Here is a 24,790-nt window from a genome sequence, read left to right on the forward strand (position 1 = left end):
GATTCATTGCTCATTATATTTATTTATTACATTACGTTAGGACATAACTTTTTGTATCCACGATAATACGCATGCCTTGATGCTTTCATCTACCAATTCAACCATCAGCCCAGCCATCATCTTTCCCGCCATTTTCTCTATCATAATTCTGTCATGCCACTGATTCTCTCTTCTACTTCCCACTTCATTCCCTACAACTCACTCTTACAAACAGCACCTGGACAACTCCAAATATCTGTATAGCTAGAGCCACTGTTGTATCCAATGCTACAAACTGGGGTTCTCACTCCGGCCGTTGGGTTCGTCGTGTTAACGGCTGTACAATTGCCTTCTAGGATATTTCTAGAGCTTGTGTACCAAGATCCCGAGGTCACGTTGAGATTGACTTCTACGCCGCAGATGGCAACTGGTGGTGTGTCAGTTTCTGTCATTTTTTCTTCGGGAAGAAGTTTGCAGATTGGGAAAATACGAAAAAGAATGAGTGAAGCTCGATAGGAGAATTTGAAAGGAGAAAAGCATACCCTTCACCTGGCCCGTGGGAACCTCAAAACCAAAAGGTCCCTTGGGATAGAAATCATATGCCTCTGTACAGTTCGTCTGAGACGCTGGTAAAATCATGGCATATCTTCCTGTGGCAGTCGTGATTGTGTAATCTGAGTATCCGTAATGGAAATCGGCCAAGGTTGTGAGAGGGAGAGCGAGGAGGGATGAGATAGAAAGCAGGGAGGTACGCATTTTCGTATATGTATGGAAGTTTTTGGGAAGCTTTGATTGTGTGAAGTGTTGCAATGAGGTATGATTGTATGAAGAGATGATGTTGTAATTAACGAATTCAATTGATATCACCTGTGTTAAAGATCTTCAAGATTTACAACGCAGCAGAACCCCTACTCTTATATATCAAATTTTCCGTACCCCATCCCATTCTTACACTCCCGTCCCGGATCCCTAATACATCATCTCACATATCCTACAGACCATACACAACAGCGTCCAAATCTAAAATCTGCACATTTTACAGTCAAAACAAGCATAATCCGCAATGTCGATCTCCTAGCCACCTTTATCTCCAGTAATCTCTGAAGATTCTTTCGTCTCATTGGCTCGTTCGTTGCCATCCTCCTTGCCAAGCCTCCAACGCAGAGTACGATCTGCAAGAATACGAGATACGATTCATGATGTCAGGTACGGGTTCTCGGGGTTCTCGTGTTGGGAATTAAAATCATGAGGTTTCTTCATCAGGCTCACACTGCATGGAGAGGAATGAAGAGGATGGAGGATATGGAAGGGATGTCTAGATTGATAGAATAGGATGCATAGGGTTTTATTTATATGATTGTGTAATGTTGTACCGAGGTGGCGGTTTTGAAAAGATCACTGTTAAGGTTACGCAGTGACGGCTCAAAAATACAACTAGCGATGGTAATTACATCTTGGGGTATTTTATATTTGAGGTTCGATGCTACGTTACGGGTGTGGCTGTGAGGGGAAGGGAGGAGACCGGTACGAGCCGTTCACAATGCTTTGATTAGTTCAATATCAGTGCCCGAAAGACGAAAAGCCAGTTCCGCAATGGACAAAGATCCTCAATTTTACAATAAAATCAGCTATACTACACAGAGACTATCTCACTCACTATTGATATCGAGTAAATGAAAAGTCTCAAAAATCTACAACGTAGGGATTAGCGAAGATAGGGGTTGCTCAGATGCAATATGCCAGGATTGGAAGGATCGCCGGTGATATGACCGACCATGATATCTTCAATTCAGTGAAACTAGGAGCTTTTCAATACAGATTGTTTATCGCATAGAAGAACTTCCATACGGGGAGATAGAAAATCAGTAGATGAAGCTGGAAACGCCATATCCTACGGTAATGCCTCGACTTCGGCCAAATCAGATGCTTCTAATTCAAGCACTTCGTCCTAGGATGGAAGCTCCCAAGAGAGAAATTAAAAGCCTGCGGGTGACACTGAGAATGAAATATCCCACGATGATACCTTCTTTTCAGTCATATCTAGTACTTCCGATACAGGCGATTCAGGTAGGAATAGAGACTCCAACGAGAGAACTAAATTAGACGTCTGATGAGAGGGATAGACGAATGGTGATATTCTCCCACTCCTGAGGCGATCTGATACGTTTTAGTTTGCTTCAACAATACTCGATCGATTGATGATTTATGAGAAGAAGGGAAATGCTCAAGAACCAATATCTGATATATATATCTAAAGCCTTTGGCACAAACAGGCTGCAAGTGGCATCTCGATGCCCCTTTTCATTGAAGCAGTGAAGACCTCAAATAGAAGGACTGGCAAAGATGATGCAACAGAAAGAACAGATAAGTATATCATATTTGAACAAACCATTATATTTACATGATATAACTCTCAGATAATGGGATGATGCCAATGTAACCTGACCCATCTAGAACAATGAAATGGTAGTACCTCGAGAGCACCTAGCCATTAGCGACTGGCTCTAGCCCATAAAAATAGCATGTCGGTCAAAACTTTAACCTAAATGCCGATTGATCTTCAGCCTTACCAAACCACTAAAAATTCCAACAAACGATCTGATTGAACTACGACTCTACTTACAACCCAGCCCAGCCTCGAACAGCTCAAACAATATATCGCGTTTATACAATCCCATATCGATATCATTATCCACATCCATAGCCACTCGACAAGATGAGCGGTCCCGTCCACGACATCCAAGCCCCTGGTATCCAGGCACAGGGCGAAATATTATTTCACATGCGAAGAGAAGTCGCGCAGCTACTCAATCGATCCAATCCCAGTTTCCCCGGCGCACAGCCTGTCAGTTTTACCAGACGTCATCTCGATGAATTGACGCGACAAGATTATTACGTGTGCGAGAAATCAGATGGGTTTCGCTACTTACTCTATCTGACCGACGATGAGGCCCACGAAGAATGTCATTATTTGATCGATAGAAGGAATGATTACTGGTATGTACCTAAAGGGAGTCTTCATTTTCCTATTCCTCGCGACATCGAAGGATTCCATAGAAAGACTTTGATTGATGGGGAATTGGTCATGGACAAGACCCCAAACGGGATGCAGCCGAAATTCCTCGTCTTCGATTGTATGGTGTTGGATGGGAACAGTCTTATGAATCGCACACTCGACAAACGACTTGCATATTTCTCGGAAAGGATCTTTTCGCCGTACCAAGATCTCTTGCGCAACTTCCCTCAAGAGATACCTTACTTCCACTTCTTGATGGAGTTGAAGCGAATGGAATTTGGCTATGCGATGGAAATGATGTTTCGACAAACTCTACCAAACTTGCCGCATGGAAACGATGGCTTGATTTTCACATGCAGGAGTTCGGAATACAAACATGGAACAGATCAAAACATATTGAAATGGAAACCCGAAAACGAGAATAGTATCGATTTTAAACTCGGGCTCGATTTTCCCACCGTTGAGCCCGATGCTATGGATCTCGCAGAAGGAAATACAGAGCCATACATTGATTACGATGCCATTCCGGTTTGCAACCTATCCGTCAATGCAGGCAATGGAAAGGATGAATGGTATGGAACTATGCATCTAGAACCAGAGGAATGGGAGAAGTTGAAGGAACTCAACGAACCGCTCAACGACCGAATAGTAGAATGTTACATGGACGACAAGAAAAGATGGAGATACATGAAGTTCAGAGATGACAAGGAGGTTGCAAACCATACAAGTACAGTGGAGAGCGTTATTGAAAGTATCCGGGATCGTGTAACGGAGAAGGATTTAATTGCCGCTGCACCTCGAATTAGGGATGCATGGAAGAGGAGAGATGCGGAGAAGAAAGCTGCTGCCGCTGCCGCTGCCGCTGCATAAGTATGTAATGGGAATCTCATTGATAGCGAAGGGTATGAAAATCGTATTAGGCATGTTTCTTTTGGAGACGATCTTCAGGCGTTAGGCAAACGGAAAAGAATCCTTAATTGTACCTTATTGTATATTACATGGAACAGCTGTTACCGTCTGGTGCAAGCGAAAGGGGAATGGAGCAAACGATAGGAAATGATACCCTTTGATGACTATTGATGTTCAACACGCAAGCTACTATGAATGTGCTCCTTTGAGTGCACATGCTAGGAGTACTCCTAGGTTATATCCAGCTATTATCCGCAAGCTGGAACTCTCATTGTTGACTCCACACCGGGGATTGAAGGGCGATAATCGTTCTCATCGGAGCCCGCATCCATGTCAACGCTGCATCAGATCAGGTGTATGCAGCGCATACATCTATTCCCATCGCATATACTTAAGCTGTTTGTGCTATCATTGTGAACGTCATGATAGCAGGGAAAGGGAGGAAACAACCCATGCATTAGCAAAACATGAACAGAACCGAGCAGGATACTAGATAGAATTACTCGAAGAACTCGACTCGATATTTCAAGTCCATAGTCTCAGAAGGGATATCGAAGACTGCCGCCTGAATGATATACTGCAGACCTACCACATATGTCGTCGCTTATGATGAAACAAGAACAAGGGGTAAGAAAACTCGGTACATTAGATAGATACCGTAATACATTAAGAATATGCAAGAAGCGAAATAACAACCACTATTACACATTTTCTCTCCATCTCTTGTTTCCGATCACCTAACTCCCTGCCACGGCTTCAAATTATCCAGAACTTTGGGTGTTCCAGCAGCAGCAAGCCCCCAATAACCAAATGCCAACAACTCCTCCATACCTAGTGCCAAACCCGTTGCAAAATTACACTATCCCCAACACCTCAATAATCACCAAACCTTCGGACCAAAATGCTCGCCCACGCCCACCACCTTCTGCACCGCCGCATCTTTTGCATCCAGCGTACTCCTAACAACACTATTTCCCCACCAATCCGGCGCTTCTATCCCATTAATCGTAAAAGCTGCAAAAATGAATATCGTGCTCAAGGCCAATCCCAAATCCAACGCTGAACTCGTCAAGTAATTAAGACGACTCCACCATCCGAAATATTTCTGTCTGATAACTTTTTGGAAGATGAATCCGACGATTCCCCAGCTGAGATAATTGAGAGGAGTCGCGGGTGGGATTACTGCTGCGCCGCCGAATATCAAAGGGGCCATTAGATATTTGATTGGTGATTTGGGGAATTTCTTGGATAGAATGAAGAATATTACGGGAAGGATGGCTCCGAGGCCAAAGAACCAGAATAGGGCGGAATAGATCTGGCCTGGAGAGAAGATACGTTGCGGACCAATGAGACCCCATATTATGGATGCGGAGAAGAAAACGCGACCCCCAGGACAGGTGAAATGGGAGGGTTGATGTGGAGTACAGATCTCGGGTATGTTGTTTAGGGCGTAGTTAAGGACTGCTACTTGGATGAAGCAGGAAAAGGTTGTGGCGACTACTTGAGCCATGAACATTGTTCTTGGTGGAATCTAACGACGCAATAGATAAGCGAGGGACTTGGCCAGATGAGATCACGTAAGGAGAACGGAGAGAAAATACATACCTTCATGTAATGACCAAATTTCAAATCGCTCACAAACCCCAACGCCTGACTCATGGTGACATACCCATAAGTTTTAAAAATCATCAAAGCTAACGGCTTTCCTGGCTGCAAGTACCCGAAAATAAATTCTGTCAACACATTCAATCCAATTTGTGTATTGGTAATTGCCTGGATAATGCCAATGGGCAATGAAAAGAAGAACGATATTGCCAGAGCAATGAGGAAAGCCCACCAGGTGAGATTGGTGGGGAACGCGAGGATGGTGATGAAGGAGAGTCCGACCATTAGGATGAAGAGAGACATGTACCACCAAGTGGGAGCTTCAGGATATTTTTGCATCATCTGTGAACAAGCTTAGTATTATACCTTGTGTTAGACTGGGGACGAGAAGATAGAGCACACATACCTTCATGTGAACATCAGGATTCTGTTGTTTAGTGCTATTGCGGAATTGAGCCCATATTTGCTTGCCATGGTGTAGATAGGTGTAAACAATCAATGAAGAGATCGCTGCAAATGACAACCCGTAAGAGAGAGCAAAAGTAGTTGACAGAAAAAGAGGTGAGTATGCTTTGTATTCCGCAAGATTGAGAGTAAAATCTTCGGTTAGGATTCTGGTAGTGTTATACGCAGCCCCGGTGTTGTCGTATGTAGCACTATTACTCATGGGTAGGAATTCTGAACTCCATGCGCCAGAATAATGGATTATTGATGCCCCAATCATGTAGAACGAGACCATGCCGATGAGTGTATTGGCAATTGCATGCCATCTATGATATGCATTAGTGTATTGGATGAAGAGCTACCATTGAACATTACTTACGGAGGAATCATCGGGCTCCCAATAAACCCGGAAATTTGAGTCCAATCAAAGGTCAAAGGTATGAGAGAAAGACCACTTGTACCACCGAATAGTTGATTAACAATAACATTGTCAGGAGCAATCCAAGTAGTGAAGGCGAAAACCGATAGAAATTGAGCCAAGAATCCAGGAATAAAGTACCAAACGAATGCACCAGCAGTAACATATCCAAACCACCTGTAGCGATGGATTGTACCCCCGAAAATAGTGGGATCGGGTCTCTCATTGTTTTCGTACATGGCGTTCATGAGAGTAACGCTGACGAGATTGGCGGGCCAGATCATTGCTGCAGGATACCTGAGTTGTGTGTTAGTGTATACTTATTAAAAATTGTGCGCGGTCTATAGGGTTTTCAGACGAAACAGAATGGTGTGGGTGAACTAGCGCTCAAGAAAGGCAAAGCAATTAAGGGAAAGCCAGTGTACAACACAATTCAAATCGGAACAATGAAAAAGAGATTTGGATAGAGTACTTACACCAAGAACTTGCGCAAGATACCAGCAATGCCGTAACCAATGGATTGAGTTGAAACAACCAAAAGTACTTGAAAAACCAACCCAAAATCTTGTTTGTAGAACGCAATTTGGGCAAGCAAGATATCAGTAGCATATGCTGCGCTAAAACTTACGCTTGCCATAACGACAATGATGGAGTGTTCTTTGATATTGAAAGGCCCCGGATTCAATGACCACTTCAAACCAAGGGTATTGAATTGCTTCTTTGGCATCACGTTGGCCCATCCATGACCCAAAGGCCAAGCGATAATTTGAGCAATCAACGCGCCTAGACCGATCGAAGGAGATCGAAGAGAAAAAAGAGTATTCATAGATGCCCCAAAGACTACCAGCAACAATCCAATAGTCCAAGCACGAATTGTGTTCGCGGGTACATCCTCATCATAGTTCTTAACTGCGGCTCGGACTTCCGGGTATGGAGAATCCTCCTCGACTGCTGTGTAGGCATCGTCATCATCAAAAGACGATTTATCCGGAACTTTTGAATCCTTTTCGTCCTCGGAGTAATTAGGATCTATCTCTGTATAAGCTTGTTGCCCATGTACTGGAAACCATGCGAACAAGCCCCATTGTGAGAGTCTTGCTTTTAGATACGTTAAAGGATCTGATCTAATTGTAGCCATTGAAATCCCCTCCGTCGTATCTATACTACTGCTATCAACATCATCCATTATAGGATCTGAATCCCGATCACCCTGAACTCGTTCATAGAAGAGTGCCGTCGGACCAGCCGACTTTTCTTCTTGTGAAAAGGCCATGATGAATAACACGGAGATCGATCAACGGTCTGATGAGAGAAGAGATCCAAGGGATACATAGTATATAAGTCATTGCGATACAATAGTGTCCTAACTTACGCGCTAACAATAAGATTCCAAAATCGCCCCATCAGAGCACTGTCTTATTTTAGACCTACATGAAGCACCATTGATCCGGGAAAGGACATCGGATGGGGCCTCCCACCCGCACATCCCTGATTCCTGGAATTCCGCTATAGATAAGGATAGTGGAAACAGACTGCGTGATATTCCTAATTAAAATTGACAGATCCTGGGACGTAGACATTCGAATATCCTCTTCAGCGCTTGCGTTGGAGGAAAACATGAATACCTAGGTATTGACATCGAATGATCCCTCACGCCTGGTTGCCATCTTTTAATTAGTGCCAGTGCCATCAATATCGCGAAATTAACCTTAAATAAGCTCCAAACCCAGAAAGGCAATGCGTATACTCCATGAAACAGTACTGCGGCGAAAAGTCTTCATGCATGAGGCGAACAAACAATTCCTAGAATAATTGAAGGAAACAAACGACCAAAGCCATGAAGCCCCCTAAGAAGATATCATAAAGTGGCGGTCGCATTCGCCCTTTTCTTTCCATGTTTGAAACGTCAACCGGACATCTAATCGTTGCTCACGGACTTTCGTGACCGAGCAATTAATTTGATGTCAGTTGCCTGTATCAAAAATACAAGGGTGAATCTATGATCATTTGAAGTCAGTTGTAAGACTATAAAGTCTGTTAAAGTACACAACTCTCAAGTTGCAAATATGCTTTTAGGTCGATTTGGTCTCGACACAGATGTGATATATGAGGTGTGGTTGCGGAATTGCACTAGCCCCAATATGTCTTAGTTCAGCCACTTTTATCCCACAGAGGCTGTGCTGCAAACCTCACATCATCTCAATTCGATGTTGTATTTCAGATTATGAGATGAATCACCAATAACGTTCTAGGTGCAGTGTCGAAAAGACTACATTCAAAATGAAAGACGGACATCCTTTTCTGTCCATACAAAGCAACGACTCCTGCACACATATTTTCATGGAATTGAGACAGATTAGATCATCACATTGCAATTATACATGCAAAATCCTTTGATAATTACGATGTATTGATCAAAAGTCTATACACAAGCCATTTAAATCCAGGCGACAGCCAGTACTCACTGCAAAATATGAGCAATCATAAGTAGTGCATATCTCATACGCAGAAATGAAGCAGTAAACCCAAATCAAGTAAGTGACCCATATTGTAACGACGAGCTGTTCCCCAAAATCACCATTATCGCCCCGTTCATCCTATCATTCTTCAAATCCAGGTAGCATTGTGTAATGTTCGTGTGTAGTAGTAAAAACCGAGGTCCACAAACTGAGTGGAGAGAGTTCGGCTTGAGTTTCGTAGCATTTGGAAGAATGATGAATGAAATATTGTCATCTTTCCTCGCCGTTTGGTAACTCCCTTCGAATCATCTGTTGCCATCAACCTTGAAATTAAGCAGGCAATCTGGCGGCGTAGAAAACACCATCAGTCACATACCACTATACGATGAAACCACTGATCAGCAATATATCAAAACCACAACAAAGCATGAAACTTACTCTGATTTCACCAATATCACCACTGTCGATCGTCAATCTATTTCTCTGGGTCCAGGTATCATCGAGCTCCCGAACCCAATACATGCGAAAAGGATCATCATCAGACGGCTTCATATCTTGCTTCTTGCTCGCCTCTGGTATCTGCATCTGTTGCAATTGAATTTCACTACCGGTAGCTCCGTAGGTGTTCATGGCAGGTTGGGGAACATAGCCTGCACCGAAAGGTACTTGCTGATTGTTGCCTGCGAATTGAAGATAAGGGTTGTAAGGGTAAGGTTGGAAGGCGGGTTGAGGGTAAACGTGTTGTTGTTGAGCTGCCTAAAGCGAAGAAGACATGTTAGTAATGAAGACAAGAAAGGCTATGTTGTTGCAAGGGACAAATTTCACACGCAACTTGCGCAATAGTAAAGTGAATAGAGAAAAGTTTGGAGGTTGAACTTGCAGCAAACGCATAAAATTGTTGGAGGTTAGGAGATTGTACGGATGGCATAGCAGGTGTAGGTACGACTGGAATTGGAGTCTTGGTTTCTCGAACGTAGACAACACCATTAACAATAATGGCACCGTCAGCGCGTGGAATGTAGGTATGTTCGTGAGGTCCAGCGGTAGTATCTGGCACCTGCGGCTGGAAATTTTGGACGGGTATCTCAGTCATTGTTGTTTGAATGCTTTGAAGTATTGAGATCACTTTGTTGGTTGTAAAATTGATGTAGTGGATTCCTATATCTCTGAGAAGTTGAGATATAGAAATTAATTCTCGAGGTGTCGCGTTCATGGAATGGATCAAAGTTCGAGTTGTAAAGTTTTTGTTTGCGAAATCACACAAGAAATAATTCGAGGTAGGAATGGAAGCGACAAAGTGAATTTCTGGTTTGTACTGAAAAATGACACAGATACCAATGACCAACCCCGCAGCAGTTACAAGATGATTAGAAACCTGTTTTATAGATGGAGAAAACGATGAGAATGAGGGCAACGAGAAAGGAAGGAATGAACAAGCTGACTTACTTCTCCAATCTGGACCCATCGACGTGTATTGGGATCGAAGACCATAATATGTCTAACTTCCTTCTTCTTTTTCTCCTCCTCGAGATATACATCTGTAAAAGGCCAGCATGGGAGACACATTTTGACAACCTTTCCAGATGTGGTGCCTAGTGTTCATGAAAGGTGTAAAGATTCCAATTGTCATGAGAATTGGTATTGAGAGTTATAACTAATTCAACATGTAGACAAAAACCTATTTTGGGAGAGACGGGGTGTGGAATACCATGGCTTCTGTCGGCATAGAATTTATGCATATGATGGATGTTTGGAAATTTCAGTGAATGCTACTGAGAATATTCTTCAGACAGCACAATATTGGGAGCATGGGGCTCAAACAAACTCACCTGCCCGCTCTTGACTCTAAAATCGTCATTCAATGTATCCTTTGTCACCAGCATATCATAGCTATAACATAAACTGATGGACTGATGTAGTTGCGCTACTGAGGTGGTGACATTCCAAGGGTCTTCTAATCCATCATGTAGTAAACTCATTGCCTTTGATTCTCTTGAAGGGAGGTTGCTATTCATAAGTGCGCAATCAAACATTCAAATGTGACTTGCCCCCCCAAAGACTCCTGACTCTCAAGCTGCTCTTATCTCTTGCCAGGCACCTGGGATTTCGTCCGCCGTGAAGGCTTCGGAAGGGGCTTGTTGATTGTGTTCCAGTTTTCAATCCAATCATCTCCGTATTTACTAGCAGTATCCTCATCATCGAAGAATCCAGCCTTTTCCAGATCTTTCTCCCATTCTGCACTGTAAGCGCGCTCCTCTTCACGTCCATCGAAATATCTCTGTTGACAATCTCGATCCAACGACTAGTTGAGACACGATAGTTAGCACTTGGATACTGGTTCTGATCAGCGGAATGTACTTACATGCATAATCATAACACTACATTTCGTTGACTGTCCCCAATCTGCATACTTGGAGTTGACACAGCGGATACTATCCAGCATAACCATATAGTCATCTTGATTTCTGATGGGGCACCAGCCTGGTTTGTTAGCAGGATCTCTGCCTGTATGTGGTAATCGATACATCCATGGGCCATCCACAAGATTGAAGCCCTTGTCAGTGTGATCTCGTCCTGCTGTAGCTGATTCATTCTGAATGGATTCGGGATTTTCTGTCGATATAGCATTTTGATTTGTGTTCTGGGCACCAGATGTGTTCTCGAAATTTTCATTGCCCATTGAAATTTCTTCGGCTCTAAAGCTAGGGGATGGCCCAGAGAGAGCAGGCAATACGATGTTCTCGGGTGGAATTATGCTGTTTCGAGTTTCATCCTTGAGCGTACGCTCAAACCTTTCGAAAGGTGTTTTGTACTTGAAATAGAACAGGTTGACCTGAGGAGCTTGTCCCCAGCCGTTTATCAAAGTCACCAATTGAATTGCAAAATCATGACTCTCGTCTTCAGCTTCAATGCCGAGCTTTACTCGCTCGCCATCCTCCACAATCAGAAGCGCCTTCATTCTTGAAAGTCAGCAAACATATAACGACTGGGTGGAGAGTTTACACTAAAGAAAACAAGAACCAAAGTCCAGATTTGTACCTTTGCCACAATTGCTTTTTTGAGTATGTCTGGATCTTTCCTTAACAGCCCCCTCGCTAAGATGTCCTCATCAAGGAGCTTCTCGACAGATTTTCTCATATTTTCAGCGTCAGGATGTCTTAGATACCAGCGTATCTCTTCGCGTAGCGTATCATACTTGATATTCTCTATTGCAGCTTTCTCAACAATAGACTGTAGACTTTCATCCTCTCCTAGTGACATGGAAGTGGCAAATACAAAAGCCGGGTTGAGTTCGTACGCCGAATGATCAGTCAGGGCCGTAGAGGGAATACCTTTTAGAGCGCCTTTTCCCTCTTTTAGAAGACAATCGATAATCATTTGCTTAACTTCAGCAGGCGAGTTGAACCTTCCCGGGGGGGCTTTTATAAGGGACGGTGAATTCATGATGATGACTATTGTTTCTGTTCTGGATTCAAAGAGTTTGTTGAAATTCGAGTTGCTAGAAGAGGGACTGAAAATATTGAAGAGGATTTCAAATAATGAGCGGAAGAAGATTGAGCACAGTGTAATTATGGCAGTGACCGTTCTAAGACATCTAGTACGGAAGGATGCACAGAGCTGTACCTGAGGTGATTTGAATACTTTAAATACTTTGATTCTGTTGCTTTTTGTTTTCACCATAAAGAATTGTTCTGATGAGCTAGATTCATCTCATAAGAGGAAGGTGCAACCAACACAACCTTAGAACATTCTCGAGAAATCAGGACCAGATCCGAAATTTGATGACTCTGAATTACTCCCCATACCTTTCCCATCTATATTACATATTGCCCTTCTTGGGTAAAGTGGAGAGATGAACCCGCTGATGCAACCCGCGCCAATTAACAAAATCTATTATAATGACAAAGCACAAAACAATATGTGCTGATACGCTGAAGAAAGCTTGTTCTATTTAGAGTAATGGAGGATATTCGCTGGTGTGCGGATCTTGAAATCATAAGGTCGGTGTTTCGTCATGGAAGAAAGGTTTTGTCGTTATTTAGTCATTTAGAATACGGCTTTTCTTGCAACCTTGAAAGTATTGTCAGTACATTTATGTTCAGAGAGCAAAATTTCAAATATCTACTCACTGCCCATGCGCCGGCTACTGAAGCCACAATTCCACCAGAAATCATCATAGGTCGAACTCCTCTTGTACTTTTGAAGATCATCCCACTGAGCGCACCTGCTAGAACACTGTTCGCAGAGTCATGTCTACCCCTCATATGTCCAATAAAAGAATTAAAACCATTGTACACCATAGCAATCACTCCTGCGGAGTTTCCCAAGAATGGCCCGCGTCTCGTAACAGCGTTCAGCACCGAGTTCAATCGTAGCTTTGGCGGTTGTGTCGCTGACCTCCTCAAACCCTCCTGTAATCCCCAAGCACCTCCCACAGTCAACGCTGTCAAATATGTCACACCGGTACCATAACACAAATCGTCTGACCAGCCTCTAGAGGGTAAAGCAGACTGCGATCCTGGAAGGTCCGAGAGGGTGGATTCTTCGAGAGATAGGTAATCTAAAGTCTGCTGATTTAAACCTGCCATGGGATGAAGTTGCGATGGATCTACGAGCTCTGGCCCTGTAAGAAAAGAGCTGACATCTTGCCCTTCTTGTGGGTTGAAAGGTGCAGGTGTGAAAGTGTCTGTTGGTGTATTTGATGTTGTTGATCCGCCACTAGAAGCATCCTTTGATGGCTTTCGCCCTGTCAACTTGTCCCAGAATGACATCTTCGGAATTGATGTGCGAGAACGTCGATTATGAATTCAAATCGGCGCGATTACCGTGAGTTTGGGTTGTTGACCGATAATATGTGAATATATCAAAAATTCTCTCGAGTACCGAACATATCTTACATTTTCAAATACAAAAATTTAGTTCCTTGAACGATTATGACGATGGGTCCGTGCACGATCAGCTCACGTGCAACATATAAACAATTTCACCCACCATCAAACTTTTTATGATTGTACTTCGGATCAAATTACATATGCATGTACTTTAAGACGACATTCGTGAACCATAAGAGGCCGTCTTGTATAGTTATTCCAGTCTTGTATTAGATATGCAGTTTTGGAGCTTCACATAAATTTTCATTCATTTTTGGACTGCATATTCTGAAAGCGTCCTGGGAGGAGAAGACTGACTTGGTATTCGAAATCATTCCCCCCTCCCCCACCTGAAGCGAGGATTGAGGATTGATTGTTAGTCGCTCGCCCACTCACACAACACAATGTCGTCAACAATACCTGGTGCCGGAGTTCCAACCGACGAACGACTTCTACCCAAATGGATTGAAAACCACCCTGAATCAAGTCAATCACAGTAATGTTGCAACATCTTTTTTAATTGGCCAAGTCACTAATCATGATTTCAGACTTGCGAGAAGTAGCCTTGATGATTTCTTGGAGAAAGCTGCCCAACCGCGACATGTAGGCAATTTCTACTATTCAATGACTAGCTCTCTTTATGGTTCATGTTGTGTTTTCAATGTTATACTTTGTCAGATTGTCCAATACTATTTCAATTTTTCATTCGATTTCAAATTCATTATATTTCTATGCCCTGCTTCGCTTTAAAAATCAGCCTTTTACTTCGTTGTCTAGCGCTGTTTCCATCTTTGGTGTGATTTCAATATCTAATTTGGTTGCGATATTGAAATCATAATCTCATTTCTTAGATTCATTCCAGCATCCACTCCCTTTGAAGGTCCATCCATCTTTACTTTTAGCTACAGTCTCTTTTGGGGGTTTCTTGTTGTTTCAATGTACAATTCTGTCTGGATCTTTCATACTGACTGTGTGGTATCGCAGGCTTCCGGAAACGCATGCATTAAATTGTGTCATTTTATTGAACAGTGCAGAGCCTCGCAATCATCTTCCCTCAAGGAAGCCGCATATTCCGAGAAAACTTGTCTAGACTTGTTCAATTTCTACTTGGAATGGAACGAGAAAAATCAGCACCGGTCCATGCGTCAGATTTTGGATCTGTTGACATCTCTTCTTAATTCTCACCCTAACAAGTCTGTCTCGAAATCTGTGGTGGCAATTATTGTAGAACGATTGCTCTCCATCATCAGTCATCAAGCGTCTCAACCCCTAGTCAAACCTGCTTTCAAGATTTTGGAGCACTTAGTGGGAAAAGGTATAATAAGCATCGACGATCTCGCTACTCCTGGAAATAAGTCTCCTCTTCTCAATAAGCTAGATGTGTAAGTGATCCACCCATAAACTCCGATAGTTGAATGTGCAAATCGCAATTGAACACTACAAATGTATTTTTGGCACTCAAACTAGTGCGACAAATATCTCGAGATAAACAATTCCGATCCTTCCTCAGAGTTGATTGTTCGCTTCTCGATGCAATCTAGAACATTTAAAGACTGACATTGATGCTAGTACTAGTTCTACACTTGATATCATAGTGTCCGAAACGTTTCAATGGATGAACCTCCAGGAGGTCTCGCCATCCGCGGGAAAGTTCTTAGTGTCTCTTTTTAAAGTATCGAAGGAACTTGCTACTCAGGATCAAAGTGATGAAACCAAAGATCATACTAGACTATGGCAACGTTGGATCAGTGAAGGTCTCAGTAAGAATCCTGATGCTCTTGAGAATATTAAGAACTATCTTCTCCCACCTCTTTTCAAGCTCGACCGTGTTGGTTCTTTGGCATTTTTGCAGGATCTTAATCAAAAAGGACCTTTGAATATGGAGGGACAAGATATGGAATCTGAATCGCTGGTTCATTTATCAGCTATAGAAGTTGGAAAGAAAGCCGGCTTGGTCGAGGATTCTAGTAAGTTGCCCTTCCGCCTTTACATGATGGAACATTTTAACAGTATCAGATGTCACATCATTTCTGAAGGCCCCAAAGAAAAACACAGGCTGCATAATTCTACATGAAGATACTATTGGCCCATTATTGACTCATCCTTCCGATACCGTTCGATCCTTAGCGTTTTCGGTCCTAGTATCGTCCGCATCATCAATTCGGCCATTCAGCCCCGCAGCGCTCAATTTTTTGCAGGGAACTATGGCTCATCTCTACGCTGATACAGATGCGAAATTTCGCAATGACGTTTTAAGCAATACCAAACATTTGATAGAACGTATCAAGGGTGCAACCGCCTATCTCGTCAGAGAGATTGACCGTATGATAATTCAAGACCGTCAGAATGATCGTTTGGATGCGCAACAACTACTCAACGCGCATGAGAACTTCCTTACTTGGTTTTTGGAGTTCCTACAAGGGGAGCTTGTACCTACTGCATCCTATCAACGACACATCACATCGTTAAGGGCGATATCCTTGCTGCTACGTTCTGGCTTAGAGGAGCGTTCATCTGGTGATCAAAAGTTGACGACTACGCCTGACGCCACTATTTGGGCTCACACCCTAAGCATCTTCAACTCAGAGTCTATACGACTAATTCTTGATCTTCTAATGGATCCGTTTGAGGATGTCAGAAGTGGAGCCACTTCGATATTGAAATTTGCCAGTGTCAATAACTTTCGATCCTCAAAGTCCCAGACTTCCACAGACTTCGATGTTTTATTGGAATTCATTGACCGTGCCGAGGGTTTTGCAAAGCGTACAGGTCGCGCGGACTTCGCGGATGGAGTTGCACGGTCTTACCAGATTCTATATGGCTTTTCGGACGTCAAGGGACGTCTGAGTCTTGTTGAAGGCCTCGTCGTCGGCCTAGAGAAAAAGGTGGTAATGGCACAAAGTGACTTGGGTGAAGCTGTTCTTGTTGCTCCAATTCATAGTGACTTTTCAACCATCAGGTAAACCTCATTGATAGCTATCAGGTACTAGGCTAACTGTTGTTATAAAGCTATATCTGGCAAGAAATCGACTTTTCTCAAGATGATTCCAAGGATGAGGGGACCGCTAAAATTCGAAAAGAATGGGAAGACCTGCAAAGTCGTATTGTTACAAGTTGTCACAATATATGGCAGGCTGTAAAAGACATACTTTGCAATGACTCTCCAGAAGGCCATATTCCTGAGGAAGTTGACGACGTCGAATCCATTGATACTAAGGATGTGTTGAGTTATAGCTTTAGGGCGATTCATGAATCCAGGTACAGCACCATGCCATAAGGTTATAGACTCCGTGGACGCTAATCTATGCATAGTAATCTGATGAGAACTGTTGTAACAAAAGCAAAAGATCGCCGCCATGATGGATCTCCAGTGATGGATCCAGAAATCTTCAAAAAAGTGGGAAACTTGACTTTTGAACAACTATCTAGCCTTCGACATCGTGGTGCTTTCTCTACAGTCTCGTTGACATTTGCCAGATGCTGTCAGCTTTCACAATGCCATAACTCTAGTGACCTGCTTGAAATCTGGTACAAAGTACGTGACTCCCCTCTGTTTACCTTAGCTATCGTTAAACTAATGGTTAGGGCGCACTAAAATGCATTTTTGAGCAAGCTTCTACAACACGCAGAAGCGCAGGAATTCCCGCACTAGTTACTGGAATACTATCCGCAAACAGTAAAAGTCCAGCTTTCGAAGACGTAATGGCGGAGCTGAAATCTCTGGCTGGGCGCCCTGTTACGTTATCTGAGACTGATGAAACAAATCTACCTCAAGTGCATGCAATGAACTGTGTGAAAGAGATATTCAAAAGCTCTATATTGGGCAAGCGATCAGATAAACATATTCCAGACTGTTTACAGCTCGCTGCAGACAGCTTGACTTCCGAGATGTATGTCACCAATGCCCATAGAGCGATCATGTGCTAATGAAAACGAAATAGTTGGGCGATCCGAAATTGTGGTTTATTACTGTTAAGAAGTCTTATTGATTGTCTATTTGGTACGAACGAAAACAAAGCTTCTATCGAGGCTGGCTGGGATGGTCGTTCGACGAAACTTTCATACGAAAAATATCCAGAGCTGCCTGAAATCTTGCTAAAGCTATTAACCAAGGAGACTCCAAGCACGGAGGATACTAATACCCCTGCGATTGGCGCAATAGAATCTGTCTTTCCCTCGTTGGATATCATTCGTCGTGCTGGTCCACCAGTTTTACTTCGTAACGAAATTAAGGAAAGGGTGTCAATACATTTGGGAAGCAAGTACTGGCATACCAGAGAACTAGCAGCCCGTACTATGTGTACATTTATGCTTCACGATAATTGGTTACCTGATCTACAGAATCTTCTCAAAATTCCGAATCCATCTACTAATTATACCCATGGAGTTTTGATGACAACCAATTTTGTGTTGGAACGCCGCCTTGCTGTGTTCTCGGGCCCTCCCAGTAAGTACTATATACTTGCTTCTATTTTTTTATTCTAATTGCAAAATGTAGGCGTTGAAGCCCTTATGCGTCTGAAAGATAATATCGAGGCGTTAGGTCGCCTTGGTCAGTGTCCAGAGACTTTGGCAACATATATCGATTTCAAGAACATCATTTACCAAATCCTACTCGCTCTTCCAGCCTCCAGTTTGGACAATGATGCTCGAGAAAAACTCATTGATAATCACGATTCACACAATATGTTATTGAATGGCGATGGCTGCAGCTACTCGAAAGTTAGCATTGACCTATCCTACGAAAAAAGCCTCGTAGGAGGTGCTTTGTTACATCAAGCAGCCGCCCGGGAAGCTGTATATATATCTGGATTGACCAAGGATATACAAGCTCTTAAAAAGGCTTTGAACGATTATTGCGATATAGATCTTGATACAGCCACCGCATCCTTGGAATGTGTGCTACAAGCCTGGAAAAATCAGAACATCATGGTTTTGGAAGCGCTCTTAGATGCAGTAGTTGTAAGTCCAGCAGATCTGCAGAAGGGCGGGCCTAGCGCCTACGACTTGTACTCAAAAATGCTCAATAGCATCAAGAAATGTGACATGGATCAATATCTTTTGGACATTGGAGAGATTGCTCATTTCATGGGTTCTGAAAATGGCAAGTCTGGACCGCATTTGGCTCATGCTTTGATGAGGACAAGCGGTACATTCATGCTATTCAACTGGCTGAAGTCACGGGGCAATGTCAACGCCCAGATAAACTTCATGGCAAGAGCAGAAAATTTGAGTGAAGCTGGAAATTCATACAATGTGAGCTTTCTCACTTCCACCAAGTGTCTTGAAATATTGCTAACTCATCATAGGACTTTGATACCCGTTTTGCTGCTGTAAAAGGATTTTCTTACTTCTTTGCCTGCCTACCAGATGAGTTCAAGTGGGGCTCTGAAGTACTCCCATGTCTCATCGCCCTTTACGATACTCTCAACGATGATGACGATGAAGTGCGCGAGCTTGGAGCACAGATAGTTTCTTCTATTGTAGGCAAGCCTCTAATTCCGTTGGCTGCGTGTGAGGAGTTCGCAGAATGGCTGAGGCTTAAATACCCACGAGATCAAATGTTCAGCTGGAATGTCATTTGTCGTATCACAGGTAGCGATGAGTTCATATTTCATGGTGCTTATGCAGGATTATGTTCGCCTGAAGACCAACTTACAGCAGCAATGAAACAAGACGATGCTCTGTTTGTTGAAGAAGAACAAAATCTCTTCATTGATGAAGTCAGAGAAGCTAAACTTTGGAGTAGTGTTCTTTCAAAGGATCTCAAGGTTCTTCAGGCCGAAAAATCCGGGGAGTATCAATGGCAACAATATAGCCATCTTGCTAAATGGATTTTGAATGCACTCCGACAGCTCAACATAATTATGGAGAAAAATGATGGACCTCTTGGATGGACATCAAAGCCAAGTATGTTTGCAACATGTGTAAGAATCCTTTTCGGTGCAAATGTTCTTCTTGAGAGTAAGAATACACTTCCCGAAAATATATCACGGATTCTTAGCCAGAATGAGATCAGCGAAGCATTGAGTGTTTTCAAAGATCTTGGCGAAAAGAATGATATTCACCCAATTCTTCTGTCGAAAGTCAGCGAGAACCAAGCTTCACTCCTTAACAGAAGATGACGAGGCTTATGACTAGCCTTGCCTCGTTATAATCTGATCTATAACAAGTAAATATAAACAACTCGCACCATCACATGTGAACCCCAGCAACCACTGAATGAAGCCAACTCAAACTTGTGGAATCTTTTAAAAGCAATATTTTGAATATTTCGCCCCTTTTTAAAATTGTATTACAACATATCCAAAGCATCTTAGTAAGTTCTGCTTCAATAGCTCGCATTTGAAAACTCCCAACGTTTAATTTCCATCAGATCCTTCATCGTTGACAAGTTCACCACCCCCGAACATATTCTGCGAACAAAGCTATTATCTCTTCACCAACGACAATATGCAAAAAAACCAAATCGTAGCAATGCTCCTCTGTTTTGTCTTCCTCCTCATGTTTGTTATGATTTTCGTAACTATGCGACTTGTCAATATTTTTGTAAGTGTATCTTAGAACCTTTGCTTCTCCCCCTTCTCTCTACCATCATATTTGACTCCCCACCTCGTCTTTGACCTTTTTCTCAGGCACTTCTGTTCCGATCACAGCTAACACATGAAATCACTAGGCGCATAAAATGTAAGATTCAATCAAGGACATTAATGCCGTTCTACCTACCTTGATTTCTATCAATATACCTACGCAAAGCTCACAAGTCCATTTCTAGTTCGAATGCAAAATCAGCTCTCAGCGCAGACCGAGCACTCGACGGCGATGATGGCGCAACAACTGTTACTGGGCCAGCCACTGCGACGGTCTGAAATACTTTGGCAAAGCTTAGATTGAGATTACGCAATTGACAACAAAAAAGTCACTTGAAGAAAAGATCATTGGAGGAAAGACTATTGGGCTGTATACATAGGCATCTGATCGCTACAATTGTATGGTAAATCTGGAGTGGATATCCATGTACGGAGTGAAAGGAAATCGATGACTTGTGGTAGTTGCTACCTTCTCTTATGAAAAATTCCAATCCCTTCTACCACCGACTCATGCAAGCTCATCGCGCAGGATTCTCAAATTGCTTTTCATTGCCCCTATCTATTCCAACTCAAAATTCTAATTCTGACTCAAGCCCTAACACCCGGGATGCTCTAAGCTCTTTCATGCCCATTCCTCCATTCATCTACGGCCCCAAAACAACCCAAATTGCATCTTTCGTCGTCGTCTTCGTCTGCACATCATCACTCTCATTATAAACCCCCTCACACGGAAACCTCTCACACCCAGAAACATCCCCCTCAATCACATCCTCTCTAGTCAGCCCATACTGTCCCTCCCCAGTCCCATTCCCATTCCTATCACCATCATACCCCCACATCCAATGCACACCCTCGTTATCACAACAATTCCAAATCGCACTGACGTCAAAAAACGTGATATCCTGCCAACAAGCAAAACACACTTCTCCCAGGATGTATTTTTCCGGTCCGGGATTTTCTAGCTTGTAGAAATCAGGGTCTGCGGCTTTGAAATTGCCGCTCCAGTCGGGGACCGAGAGTGAAAGATACTGAGATGGCGCTATTGTTTGGGGCGGGATGGAATAACTACCGCTGTTGGGTGTGAAGATCAGGAGACGTGGAGAGGAAAAGAGATTTTGGAATGTGAGGGTGTGGCTTGTAGCGAGGGAGAGCAGGGAAGACAGTAACAACATGAACAGAGAGAACATTGTGCAGAATTTTGCTAGTATCTTTTCACACCCGTTGATATTCTTCACTTTTTTTTCTTCTTCTTCTTCTTCTTCTTCTTCTTCTTCTTTTTACATCAATCTTCTCCTGAGCATTATTATATAACTTGCGCAGTTTTACGCTTTCGACTATGCGTTGTTCGCGGTCGCGATTGAGAGGTCGTTTTCGTTCCGTGGTGGATGAGTGGCTGTGGTTGGAATGTGCGCATCAAGAATTGTTCTTGGCAGGGGGGATGTTTTGAGAAATTGAGATTAGCGAGATGGCTCATCTGAATGCATTTTCTCTCGTATGTTTCGTTCGTTCCGCAACACCATGAATCTTCCGGTGCAGGTTGGCCGGCGTTCGAATCTGTGTCGGGATCTGTATATTGTGAGACGAGCAAGTTTTATCTCCGGGACGATAATAATTTCGGACGTCACTGAAAACGCAGCTTTTTCAGAGTTTCCATGCTAGTTAGCGATTTTGGACGTTCTCTTTATTTTGGGCCCAGCTGTACATTCGAATATTCTGTTGAAGTTTGGAATTCTAATAGCTTTTTGGTTGCCAAACACATGAGCATCAAATAGTATAGCATTCACGTATTGCGAATATTTGCCCGCATACCCCCACAGCCCTCGTTTGGTATTAGACTAATCGGAGACCCCCTCTCCAAAAATGCTAATGTTCAAAATACTTCGCTTCAAATAAGATATCAAAAACCGGTCTTTTTTTTTAATATATAATTTAATTTTCCAACCAACAACAACGTCGAGAGACACTGTGTCCGAGGGATCAAGCTCCTCGGGAGATTGAACCGAATCAATAAACTCCCACGCTGCATAGCAATCTTCTCCTCAACAAAAACCGCATCTACATAATCTCCTACTCGAGATTGCTCTCCGAATCATGAACTTACTTTACCTACATTGGCAATCCTCACTCTATAATCCATATCCTGACGATGATCAAAAAACCGCACAAGAATCAACAGTTAGAATGCATACGAGCATATTATCTATGGACGATTCCGTAGGAGTCACCAGGAGAAAGAAGCGAGAATAGGTAGGAATGTGAACGTGCGTGGGGATTCGCATGGGTTGAAGTTAAAACCATTCTCAGCCAAATTCTTGGGTATTCTGAATTGACTTTGGGATTGAAGAATTATTTTTATATATTAAGGTTGAGATGAGAGAATGTCCGTATCTTGTAGTCCCAATCATGTTCAGAGAATATCCTCGAATCGATGTTTTGACTGTTCCCAGTATGGGAAGCCTATATTCATATGACAAGAATGAAATAGAAAAGTATACATCTTATATTCCAGAGCACACCTTAAAATCATTCTCGAGCCAGTATCTCGAACATGTCAATTGGTTTGGACTAATCGAATTCACATCAGAAGGCAGGAACAAAGAGTTTCATCAATATTCATTAAGTCTATAAGCGTTTCTCATCATGTGTCTCCAACCCAACTGCCATCTTTCTTTTTCTTACCATCACTCCTTCCTTCTGAGATCCAAGTCTCGACCAGACCCTGCTTAGGATCTTCATCTTCATATCCTAGGCTCCTCCTTACTTTGAGCACTTCCTGCCTAACCCTAGTCGTGACTTCCTCCCGTAACGCAACTGCCTCTTTGTAGTATTTAAGACCTTCCGTAAGTTCCCCCATTTCAATGTTATCGTCCAAGCCCTTCCTCCTTAGTGCCTCCTTTTGCAATTGGACAAGCTTTTGCCAGCGAAGGCGGAGGTCTCCGAATATACGCTCCCCGTCAATTGATTCACCAAAAGCAATTCGGATGTTCTTGCCAACACGAGGAAGGAAACGCGGGAACTCTCTCGATTCGTGCATTATATCTTGGTTTCCGTCGATGAAGATAGGAACGATCTCAGGTAAAGGTTCGCTTTCGAGAATAAGTCGGGACACTCCCCATTTGAAATAACGTAGTGACTTCTTTGGATGCTGGTGTACTCGTCCTTCAGGAAATATATGTATCCAACTGTGTTTTCGTGAGGTATATGCCGAGGGTGCAGGAAAGACATCTATGCCATTTGTAGTATACGTGAGGTCGCCAGAAGAGAAAGGATCGACAATATCAGGATCTTTTGGTCGCATAGAAATCTTCTTCTTTGCCTTTTGTATCGGTGGTTCGTAACGTGTAGTAAAAGGCTGCGCGGAAAGCATTCGTATTGCTTGTGCAATTGTAGGCTGAAAGAGTCCACCATTCTCGGAGTATGCGCCTCTATGTGTAGGTAAAACTTGGCCTAAGGTGAAGAACGTGGAGAGTACTCTGTAAAACAATCAGCAATAGGAATGGCAGATGAATGGTGGGTTCGCAGACTTATTCTGAAAGCAGATATCGTAGCTGCCAAGACTCCATCTATGATTAGAGGGGTTGAAGCCATATTTGAGGGGCAATACACCCCAGATTAATGGATCATCCAAAACGCTGACATGGTTCGAGACAGTAATTAAACCTCTTTCTCTCTCCTCAGGGTTCTCTCGTCTATCGAGAGTGGCCTTGAATCTTTCCAGCCCAATAACCTCAACATTACTCAGACCATAGTAAAAGAACCGGGTTATCGCTCCTGTGACGCCCATAATCAGGCTCGAGCTGAATCGCCATGGTAGACTTGGTTTTGTAGGAGGATCCGATTCGAGTTTGGTATACGAGGATGCTACCATGATGAGAAAACAATAATTATACAAGAAAAAAATATCATAGGGTCGTAATAGGGATTTATAATGAATGTGGTAAAGTTAAGTGAAAAGATTGAGAAGTTAAGAATGCCATGCCAATGCCATGCATGAACAACTTCAAAAGTTGATTGGAGGAAAAAAAGTGACGTCGGGTCGATTGTTGATTTAGGTTGGGACCTGCTTTGAAGAGACCCCACATGCGGCCGCTAGTCTCGAGTAAAATGACTTCGAAGGTTTGGCGAGAAATCAACCATAATTGCAATCTCAACCCGACTTCGTTTCTATGCAGCAATTCTTTGGTATTAACTTACCATTTTGTATTGAATACGAAGTATATTCAGTCATATGAGAGTATTGAATATGAGTGATCTTCATCAAATCAAACGCGGGAGACAACTTTACTACCAGCATAGATCTAGACGATGTTCAGTGAGTGGGTGATCAGGGGTCTTTGAAGGCCAGTCATATAATCTTTTATCTCAAGATTTCTGTAACACATATTCACGAAGGATCATATATCTACGTTATTTTTCTACTCTCCATCACATGTAAGTGAAAAATGAATGAACTGGGGCACAAAATCAATGGAGTAGTTCCTCCTGGGGGTCACATGTAT

The 24,790-nt window shown here is 42.9% G+C and overlaps 9 protein-coding genes across 9 annotated transcripts; 3 read left to right on the plus strand and 6 right to left on the minus strand.

Annotated features, from left to right (window-relative positions):
* Positions 1-2: 2 nt before the first annotated feature.
* On the minus strand, positions 3-847 carry BCIN_13g00380 (hypothetical protein). Its single transcript, XM_001547459.2, has 2 exons — positions 522-847; positions 3-406 (listed from the first exon to the last, which is right to left on the minus strand). Exons 1-2 carry the CDS (start codon positions 733-735, stop codon positions 192-194), a joined length of 429 nt encoding a protein of 142 aa, XP_001547509.2. The 5' UTR covers positions 736-847; the 3' UTR covers positions 3-191.
* Positions 848-2,475: 1,628 nt separating this feature from the next.
* On the plus strand, positions 2,476-4,081 carry Bcceg1. The gene has a single exon (XM_001547460.2). It carries the CDS (start codon positions 2,696-2,698, stop codon positions 3,863-3,865), a length of 1,170 nt encoding a protein of 389 aa, XP_001547510.1. The 5' UTR covers positions 2,476-2,695; the 3' UTR covers positions 3,866-4,081.
* Positions 4,082-4,403: 322 nt separating this feature from the next.
* BCIN_13g00400 (hypothetical protein) lies at positions 4,404-7,674 on the minus strand. The gene is made up of 5 exons (XM_024696609.1): positions 6,848-7,674; positions 6,333-6,668; positions 5,916-6,279; positions 5,510-5,851; positions 4,404-5,435 (listed from the first exon to the last, which is right to left on the minus strand). The coding sequence occupies exons 1-5, from the start codon at positions 7,642-7,644 to the stop codon at positions 4,785-4,787; spliced, it is 2,490 nt and encodes an 829-aa protein (XP_024552422.1). The 5' UTR covers positions 7,645-7,674; the 3' UTR covers positions 4,404-4,784.
* A 1,385-nt stretch (positions 7,675-9,059) lies between these two features.
* On the minus strand, positions 9,060-10,206 carry BCIN_13g00410 (hypothetical protein). Its single transcript, XM_024696610.1, has 3 exons — positions 9,711-10,206; positions 9,269-9,586; positions 9,060-9,208 (listed from the first exon to the last, which is right to left on the minus strand). Exons 1-3 carry the CDS (start codon positions 10,041-10,043, stop codon positions 9,161-9,163), a joined length of 699 nt encoding a protein of 232 aa, XP_024552423.1. The 5' UTR covers positions 10,044-10,206; the 3' UTR covers positions 9,060-9,160.
* A 151-nt stretch (positions 10,207-10,357) lies between these two features.
* Positions 10,358-10,728, plus strand: BCIN_13g00420 (hypothetical protein). Its single transcript, XM_024696611.1, has 2 exons — positions 10,358-10,438; positions 10,501-10,728. Exons 1-2 carry the CDS (start codon positions 10,414-10,416, stop codon positions 10,671-10,673), a joined length of 198 nt encoding a protein of 65 aa, XP_024552424.1. The 5' UTR covers positions 10,358-10,413; the 3' UTR covers positions 10,674-10,728.
* Positions 10,729-10,750: 22 nt separating this feature from the next.
* Positions 10,751-12,364, minus strand: BCIN_13g00430 (hypothetical protein). The gene is made up of 3 exons (XM_001547463.2): positions 11,870-12,364; positions 11,193-11,783; positions 10,751-11,132 (listed from the first exon to the last, which is right to left on the minus strand). Exons 1-3 carry the CDS (start codon positions 12,272-12,274, stop codon positions 10,911-10,913), a joined length of 1,218 nt encoding a protein of 405 aa, XP_001547513.1. The 5' UTR covers positions 12,275-12,364; the 3' UTR covers positions 10,751-10,910.
* Positions 12,365-12,774: 410 nt separating this feature from the next.
* Bctim23 lies at positions 12,775-13,715 on the minus strand. The gene is made up of 2 exons (XM_001547464.2): positions 12,961-13,715; positions 12,775-12,901 (listed from the first exon to the last, which is right to left on the minus strand). The coding sequence occupies exons 1-2, from the start codon at positions 13,600-13,602 to the stop codon at positions 12,878-12,880; spliced, it is 666 nt and encodes a 221-aa protein (XP_001547514.1). The 5' UTR covers positions 13,603-13,715; the 3' UTR covers positions 12,775-12,877.
* A 149-nt stretch (positions 13,716-13,864) lies between these two features.
* Positions 13,865-20,794, plus strand: BCIN_13g00450 (hypothetical protein). Its single transcript, XM_024696612.1, has 14 exons — positions 13,865-14,197; positions 14,250-14,304; positions 14,686-15,083; positions 15,271-15,668; positions 15,718-16,660; positions 16,711-16,959; positions 17,014-17,236; positions 17,287-17,591; positions 17,643-18,148; positions 18,200-18,957; positions 19,011-20,020; positions 20,078-20,250; positions 20,378-20,388; positions 20,477-20,794. The coding sequence occupies exons 1-11, from the start codon at positions 14,106-14,108 to the stop codon at positions 19,824-19,826; spliced, it is 4,743 nt and encodes a 1,580-aa protein (XP_024552425.1). The 5' UTR covers positions 13,865-14,105; the 3' UTR covers positions 19,827-20,020; positions 20,078-20,250; positions 20,378-20,388; positions 20,477-20,794.
* Positions 20,795-22,892: 2,098 nt separating this feature from the next.
* Bctaz1 lies at positions 22,893-24,293 on the minus strand. The gene is made up of 2 exons (XM_024696613.1): positions 23,816-24,293; positions 22,893-23,764 (listed from the first exon to the last, which is right to left on the minus strand). Exons 1-2 carry the CDS (start codon positions 24,157-24,159, stop codon positions 22,930-22,932), a joined length of 1,179 nt encoding a protein of 392 aa, XP_024552426.1. The 5' UTR covers positions 24,160-24,293; the 3' UTR covers positions 22,893-22,929.
* Between the last annotated feature and the right edge of the window lie 497 nt (positions 24,294-24,790).

Source organism: Botrytis cinerea, chromosome 13, assembly GCF_000143535.2.
Source record: "Botrytis cinerea B05.10 chromosome 13, complete sequence".
Lineage (NCBI taxonomy): Eukaryota > Fungi > Ascomycota > Leotiomycetes > Helotiales > Sclerotiniaceae > Botrytis > Botrytis cinerea.